Here is an 8,821-nt window from a genome sequence, read left to right on the forward strand (position 1 = left end):
AAGTTGGAGTCATTTCACATCTCCTAGAGTGGGTTAAGGTGACACGTAGGTTAGATGAATTAGGGAGGTTAAGTAAAAAATGAATAAATTATTATTATGTATTAATTGTTTCGGGGTGTTACAAATGGTATCAGAGCCCAGATTCGTACACTGAGGCTTCTGGGTTGTTTAAACAGTCAATTAAGTTGTGATGTTTCGATATATATGTATATAAATAGCAAAATAAACTAAGTTTTGACTAATTGTAAACACAGAGAAGGTGAATTAGCATCAAGAGTACAATGCATAGGAGTCCCATATCATCGATTCATCCGAAGGTACATTATGCGGAGGCGAATCCAAAATTATGGGTGAAATTGGGAGAAGAATCGAGACATATGAATGCCACCTTACATGAGATAGTGGAGCAACTTCGAGCAGAAATGATGAAACTTAGATCAGACAACGAACTTCTATGATAGGAGTGGGAAAATATTCTTAAAAGTTTGTCAGATCGACAGAATCAAAGAGGACCAGATCCCAGTACAGAAAATAGGGAAAAGACCCCAACCACTCATAATGAAGAAAATTAGGCAGAATCTGTGGAGGGTCACAAAGAAGAAGATGAAGGACGTTCAGATAACATTTTTGACCAGAAAAAGCCAAAAATACCAAAGATAGAACTACAGGGTGAGCTCAAAAAAATCAGACCCTCACTGTTCGAAGGAGAGTCAGAAGAAGCGACAAAAGCCTGGCTGATGGAAATGGGTAAATACTTCTAGATTTATGAATACACTGAAAAACTTAAAGCGAGATTGGCAGTATACCAATTACGAGGAAAAGCCACCCTCTGGTGGGAGGAGATTAAAACCATAAGGAAGATTGATGAGGAACAAGTGACATGGTAGGAATTCCAGAAACACTTTAAAGACAAATATTTAACAGAACGTTACTATGATGAGAAACAGAAAGAATTCCATGAATTGAGACTGGGAACCCTGACCATGGATGAATACGTAGCACACTTTACTTCTCTGTTGCGTTATGTTCCATATATGCAAGAAGAAAAAGCTAAGATTCAATGGTTTATTAGCAGTTTTCCCAACTTCATGAAGGAGAAATTAGAATTTGATTACCCCAGAACCATGGACAATGCAGTCCAGAAGGCTTGCATCTGTTATCAACAGATGAAGCAGAAAAATGAAGGTTCCAAAGGAGTTGCTGCCAAGAAAATGAGGAACTTGCTACCAAGTAGACATCCAAAAACCATGCATGGCAGAAACAATCAGCAAAGGACTTTTGGAAATTTTGCAAGAAACCCATCCAGGTCTCAGACATTCACTGAAAATAGACAGCCTAAAGGAATTAGCAGGACTGTTACTGAATAGCCAGTGAAACTACCACTACAGTGTTGGGGATGCGAAGAGGCACATTATTACAAAACTACCCGCAGAGAAATCAGACTAAGCAACTTTCCAACATGCAAGAAGCATCTATGGTAGGGGATATCGCAAGGAGAATGCCCAGGATCAATGCGACATTGGACGATCATCAAGCTGAATATCATCCCACCATGATCGAATGTGAAGGTATGATTGCTAGTCAATCTGTTTCTATTTTGTTTGATCCAAGTGCTAGCCTGAGTTATATTAGTCCTAAGGTGGTAGAAAAATGTCAATTGCAAAGCAGTAAATACAAACAGTCATGGCTAGTTCAACTAGCTACTGGTACCAAAAGGAAGGTGGCAGCCAGGACAGAAAACTGCCCTATTATAATTTGAATACAGCCTATCCAGATCAACCTGAATATTCTTCCCCTAGGCTCATATGATGTATTAATAGGGATGGACTGGCTAGAAGGTCGTTGGTCCTTGGTAGATTGCAAAGAAAAGTCTGTAAGTTATCTTACCGAGTCAGGACAGTGGAAGGAAATTCAAGGAATTAAGAAGAATATCAAGTTGCGCCCTATTACAACCAATCAACTCGGAAAGTGTATAAGAAAAGGGTGCCAGATTTATGTTGTTCAGGTAGGGTACAACAATGATAAAAACAAAATGACCTCTTTGGAGAATATTCTTGTAATACAGGATTTCTTAGATGTGTTCCCTGAATCTATTCCAGGATTACCACCCAGACGAGACATTGACTTCACAATTGAACTAATGCCCGAGGCAGCCCTTGTTTCAAAAATCCCTTACCATACGAGTGTCCCAGAATTGACCGAAATCAAGATGCAGCTACAGGAGCTGTTGGAATAAGGAGACATACGCCCAAGTGTGTCTCCTTGGGGGGCCCCAATGCTATTTGTACGTAAGAAGGACGGAACCTTACAATTATGCATCGACTATTGCTAGCTGAATAAGCTGACCATAAAGAAAAAATACCCGCTACCTCACATCGATGACTTATTTGACCAAGTACAGGGGGCTAGTGTGTTCTCGAAAATTGACTTAAGGTCTGGGTACCATCAAATCAGAATAAAGGATGAAGATATATGTAAAATTGCATTCTGAACTCGCTATGGACATTACGAGTTCGTGGTACTGCCTTTTGGCCTTACCAATGCACTAGCCACATTCATGAGCCTAATGCACGGTATTTTCCAACCTTTCCTGGATAAATTTGTGTTGATTTTCATCGATAATATACTAATATATTCAAAAAACCAAGAGGAACATGAAGGGAATTTGAGAACGGTGCTGCAGATTCTGCGGGAAAACCAGTTGTATGCAAAGTTCAACAAATGTGATTTTTACAAAGATCAAATTCAGTACTTGGGCCATGTTATATCAACAGAAGGAATAGTGGTGGATCTAGAGAATATCAAAACTATTATGGAATGGACTGCACTGAAAAACATGGCCGACATAAGATCCTTCTTAGGCTTGGCGAGGTACTACCATCGATTTATCAAGGATGTTTTGAAAATTGCCTTACCAATGACTTCACCTCAGAAAAAGGGATAGGCTTTCCTATGGAAAGTGGAATGCCAACAAAGCTTTGAGTAGCTAAAACAATTACTCATGACTGCTCTAGTGCTAAAGGTAGTGGATCCAGAAAAATCCTTTGTAGTATGTATCGATGCAAGTAAGGAGGGTGTCGATGGAGTACTAACTCAGGAAGTAAAATTCATAGCATATGAGTCTTGAAAGCTAAAGGATTACGAACAATGTTACTCTGCCTATGATTTAGAGTTGACCGCAGTAATATATGCAGTAAAGATGTGGCGACACCACCTCCCGGGGAAGAAATTTTTGTTGTTAACTAACCATAGCAGTTTGACAAATTTCTTTAATCAATCTAACTTAAATGCTTGCCAAACCAGATGGACTGCATTTTTGAGTGAATTTGATTTTGACTCGAAACACATCAAAGGAAAAGAAAACCGAGTAGCGGATGCTCTAAGAAGGAAAATACATTGCATCTATGAGGTGCATTTTAGTCGTATGCAATCTAACCTACCGGAAGTTATCTGGGAGGCTTCCCTCAAAGATCCAGAATATGCATTCTTATGGCAGCAAGCTTCAGAAGCCCAGGAAAGAGGGAAGCAATGTGAGTATGCAATTAATTATGATAAAATGTTAACATTCAGAAATTGAATTTATATTCCTAATCAAATTTCTGTGAAGCAGATGTTACTTGATGAGTTTCATAGGAAACCTTACGCTGCCCACCCTGGATACCAAAAATTGTATTCTGCTATCAAGAGAGATTATTTCTAGCCTGGCTTAAGAAAAGATGTGGCGGAATATTTATCTAAATGCTTAGAGTGACAGTTAGTGAAAGCAGAACATCAACATCCTGCGGGTCTATTGCAACCACTACCCATTCCGGAATGGAAGTGGGAGACCATAACTCTGGATTTTATTACAGGGCTACCTCGTACCAGAAAGCAACACGACTCAATCATGGTGGTTATGGACAAGCTAAGTAAAACTGCTCATTTCATTCCTGTAAAATCCACCTACAAAACAGTGGAGATTGCAGACATATTTATGAGAGAGATCTTCCGGTTGCACAGGATACCCCGAGTGGTGATCTCTGATAGGGATGTAAAATTTACATCTGCTTTCTGGAAAACTCTTTTTGCAGGACTGGGGACCCAAATCCATTTCAGTACAGCTTACCATCCACAGACAGATGGTCAAACAGAACGAGTAAATCAAGTTCTGGAGGATATGTTGCGCATGTTTGTAATGCAGCAACCACAGAAATGGGAGGACTACCTCCACTTGGTAGAATTCACCTACAATAATGGACATCACAAAACTTTGGGTATGGGCCCCTTCGAGGTACTTTACGGATGCAAGTTTCGGGTACCCATGGATTGGAATAGTCCAGAAAACAAATTAGCATTGGGTCCTGACATGCTAGCAGAAATGGAAGCTACCATTAAGAAGGTTTGTCAGAATTTAAAAGTGGCACAAGATAGGAAAAAGGTGTATGTAGATAGGAAGAGAAGGCATAAAGAATTTTAGCTGGGCGATCATGTGTATCTAAAAGTGAAACCTCGGAAGAGCACCTTATAGTGGAAAGGCTGTGCAAAATTGGCACCCCGATACTATGGGCCTTTCCAAATTTTGGAACGGATTGGACCTGTGGCATATAAATTAGCACTACCAGGCCACATCTGAGTACACAATGTCTTTCATGTGTCCTTGTTACAAAAATATATTTACAGCCCTCAACATATTATTAACTAGGAAAGTATTCAGGTAATGATGATAGAAATGTAATATGAGTAAAGGAATATTGTTTTTGAAACATTCTGACAATATAATATGAATGTGCAGGTAGAACCCGAGGGAGAATTCCTGGTAGAGCCTCTTCGTATCCTAGATCGGAGAGAAACCACCTTGCGAAGGCGAGCCATCATCCAGGTTAAAGTGTAATGGAAGCACTTTGGCCTGGACAAGGCTACCTGGGAGGAAGAAGAGGTCATGCAAAAAGCTTATCCTACACTGTTTACATAGAGGAAGAACACCAGGGACGATGTTCCTCTCTAGGGGAGGGAGCTATAATGAACAACGAGATATCACAAGTTATTTTCACCTAGTTTAAAATTGCATTTATGTTTTTGTTACTATTTAAACTGTTGGGCCTAAAAATAGCCAAAAAAGATACTATTATCTATTATTTAAAGACTTTGGATAGATTGTTAAAATAATAAATAAAAAGGAAAAGAAAACAGTGATAACAACTCTTGAAGCAGTTGGAAACAGTTGCCACTACTTTTCTCCAAAAGGGAAAAGGAAAGGGTAGTAAGGGGGTGACAGGAATTCTTTTCCTTGAGCTGGGTTGTGATACCAATGGGAAGATTTTTCAATATTGACAACAAACAGTTGAATGGGTATGGGACTTGAGGCTGGACAGAAGTCCTGATGCCCAAGATACCCGACTATATTTATTCCAACCGATAGGAGCAGGAAGTGCTCGGTGGGGGACCATGGACGTAATTGCCAGGTCCATGGCTGGGTGGTGAGACCTTCCAGAAGGACTATTGATTTGCATGAAATAAACAACTCAAGCAGATAAGTACTCAAGGGAAAACTTTAATTATTTTGGCAAATAAATTGGTATGCATTAGGAGTAATGACCTTAGTTCTTGTCTTAACTTGACACTGAACAATTAAGGAAAGTATTTGATTACTAGACTCATTCACATTCTAGAAAAGGAAATAGATGCATAATATTCTGCTAGTTATACAGTTCATTTATTCTAACCCAGCAGTTCTGTAGAATCTTGAATTTATTTAATATCTGCTATGTAAAGAAGAAAATTACTTTACTGTAGGAACTTGAATTTATTTAATATCTGCTATGTAAAGAAGGAATTTACTTTACTATATAATCATGAGCTCATTTATATCAACTGTATAAAAAGGAATACATTTTATTGCTATCCTGACAATAGATTTTCGACTCTTATCTATAATCTGTCAAACTGTAAATTACTAGAATGGAAACCAAACCATATTGTCCGTACGTGAATATTACTTTACAACAAGGGAATAAAACTAGTTTACCATGCATACCAAACAAGAAAATCCACAACTCTATGTGGAAGGACTTTCACAGTTATCAGGAGCGAAACCAAATAACAAACTTATAAACATTTACACCAAAAACTGAGTACACATCCGTGTTTTCAATATTCATGCCATAGTAATACCATTGACTCTAGCAATATCGCATTTTCACCAGACCATTCATAGAAATAATTGCAAAGCTCAACAGTTAACAAGCTAAATGTAAGAGAAGCATGAATCCCAGAGAAAATTCAAGAACTGAAATAATATATTTATAATCTGAAGTATTTGTCTGTCCTAAACCTCGGCATCTATTCTATCTCTAAATATCTTCATATCTTCATATAAACTTCATTAAAAATGTTGATTATAGCCAATAACCAAGGACTAAGGCTTTCAGTACTTATTACAGACACAAAAAGGGTTCACAGAGCCGGAACGGATAGAGAATGTTGTATCCATACTAACAACTGCCAAATAGTTTAGAAATATAGTTCAGAATTACTCCTTAAACATCATTATGAACCCAATGGGTTGCATCATATATCTAACCTTCATTTTCTAAGAACCTTTGCGGAACTTTGGTCATGGTGAGGGTTTGACTGTGCGAAAGGCCAACAAACTCTCCCACCTCTTTTTGGAATGGAGCACGCATCTCAGACATGTAGATGAGCAACAAAGGTAAGGTAACCAACTGTGGAAAGCAGATAGGTTTGGTTCAGATTATGCCCCTTGAAAGAATCTACAACCAGCAACAGGGTCAAACCATACATGTGCAACCATTCAAATAGCCAGTTAGAACTATACCTCGAGCTAAATAGTGGCAATGAATGCTTAAACAACAAAAGAACATGCAAGGAATTTATTACCTGAGAAAAAGGGCGCCACTATTGGAACTTCGTATGCCTAGAACAAAAATAGCATTAACCATTAATCACAGGTCAGAGATGAGACATAAACCATGAGGGTGTTCAAACTAGAAAGAGCTTGACCTCGACGATGGAAGCTAATTATTGTTTGGCTCTCAGGTTAGGATCCCAATCTGTAGACCTTACTTGCACCAGTGTTGAGTTAAGCCATGAATAATAAGGCATTTGTGTTCCAAACCAGAAACCAGAGTGATTCACTTACCTATTTCTATATGAAAGTTGCCACCAAAAATCAGCAGAACCCCACTTGGAAAGAGGAAACCCTTCCTTACCCAGTGCACTAACAAACTGTCTCCACCTCACATAGTGCGGAAGAAAACGAAAAACCATAATTGTTACAGGGAAAAGTGTCTATTTAGAACTGCTCTATCCCACTAAGGTGTGACAGCTGCCTTAGAAACAAACAGAGAAAAACTACTTTTGTATTTCCTTTATGAACTATAGATAGAGAGGAATAGAAAGAACCAACCTGTGTCTTGCGCTAATCCTTTGATCCAATCCCTCTCTTCTTTGATAGTCTCCAGCTACCTGCTCCCTTACTTGCCCAACTTCACAATGTACCTGTAAGATCACAGAAGAAGAACACTATACAAAGACATGGATCTATATTCATAAACAACTTAGGATCAGATTTAAGTTAACCATACAAATGTAACAAGCATCAATGATACAAAAGCATGGAGGAAAAACTCAAATAGTTTTTATTGATAAACAAGAAAAGATCCAAGAGGAGTTACAACCGGTGGTTCCTGACCCAGCATCAACCTCCCAGAAAAGAAGCCCCTCTTCACCTCAAACAAAGCATAGATCACCCAATACTCTGATGTTTGTCTCAAAAAACCAACAGCAATTCCTTACAATATGAAAAATTCCCGCCTCTGGATCTCTGGGATGAGGGATCCATATATAGATATCTGTAAGGAGGATGAGTCAGCTTGTGATTTGATTAGTGTCTTCTCTCTGTCAGTTCTTGCTTCCACTTGGAGACTGAGGGCCTCTTACTCATCCTTGGTCGAATTTAGTGAGGCAAGTGTCACAAGAGAAGATTCTGCAAGCTTCCATTGTCTCTCCACCTCGCGGAGTGACACTGCCATTTGTCATTTCTCGCCCATCGCACCCCACAGAAGGGACTTTTGAAATGCAACGCACCCTCACAGTGTATTTAGGTGCAATGCAACACACCTAGCCAGTGGAGCAGCTGAAATGATCTTGTTTTGACTTATTCTGAGCAGTTTCTGGTGGAGAACTTCTGGGAGAAGCTGTAATATGTTGACCTTGTTCCTTTAGGGGTTAGAATAACACTTTTAGGGACTTAGGAGCCATTGGTTTATGGACATTTCATGCTTGGAATTGTAGGGCACAAAAATGTCTATAACAGTTGCCCCCTAAAGTATGAGGCCGTTAACTTTTTGGTGTCGGGTGAAATGCTTTATTATGAGGATCCGAAGTTCTTTCAATGCTGGGAGGAGACTTGTAATAAGATACAATACAATACATTATCTTCATACTATTTTCATGATCTAGCTGAGGCGGGCATTCCCATGCTCAGCTTTATAAATTCATTCTCATGTACATAGGACAGACAATCGTATGAGGGTAGACTGATGATTCTGATAGAGCCATCATCCTTTTGGTAGGATGATTATTTGTGCTGCAATGTTGTACATTTGATGTCTTTATTTCCCTGAATATATATATCGCAGCCTGGATGGATGAAACTAGATCCGGGGTCTTCAATCTCGTCTGATCTTTACTCGAAGTACAAGTCGATCCATGTGAGAAATGTTTTGAAGTCGAACATGGAAAGACATTGCTTGATTACCAGTCAATGATGTAAACTGTTAACAAGCGCGAGAGGAATCACCGATAATGATAATGATCCTCA

General features: G+C 39.0%; 1 protein-coding gene across 1 annotated transcript; it reads left to right on the plus strand.

Annotated features, from left to right (window-relative positions):
• Positions 1-1,822: 1,822 nt before the first annotated feature.
• Positions 1,823-2,236, plus strand: LOC149153029 (uncharacterized). The gene has a single exon (XM_089443666.1). It carries the CDS (start codon positions 1,823-1,825, stop codon positions 2,234-2,236), a length of 414 nt encoding a protein of 137 aa, XP_089299792.1.
• Positions 2,237-8,821: the final 6,585 nt, after the last annotated feature.

The sequence above is a fragment of the Pinus tabuliformis genome, chromosome 9 (genome assembly GCF_031772625.1).
Source record: "Pinus tabuliformis cultivar Carrire ecotype Pingquan chromosome 9, CPIR1, whole genome shotgun sequence".
Taxonomy (NCBI): Eukaryota; Viridiplantae; Streptophyta; class Pinopsida; order Pinales; family Pinaceae; genus Pinus; species Pinus tabuliformis.

Coding starts and splice junctions, on each gene's coding strand:
- LOC149153029 (XM_089443666.1), top strand. CDS start 1,823: ATGGACTGGCTAGAAGGTCGTTGGTCCTTGGTAGATTGCAAAGAAAAG.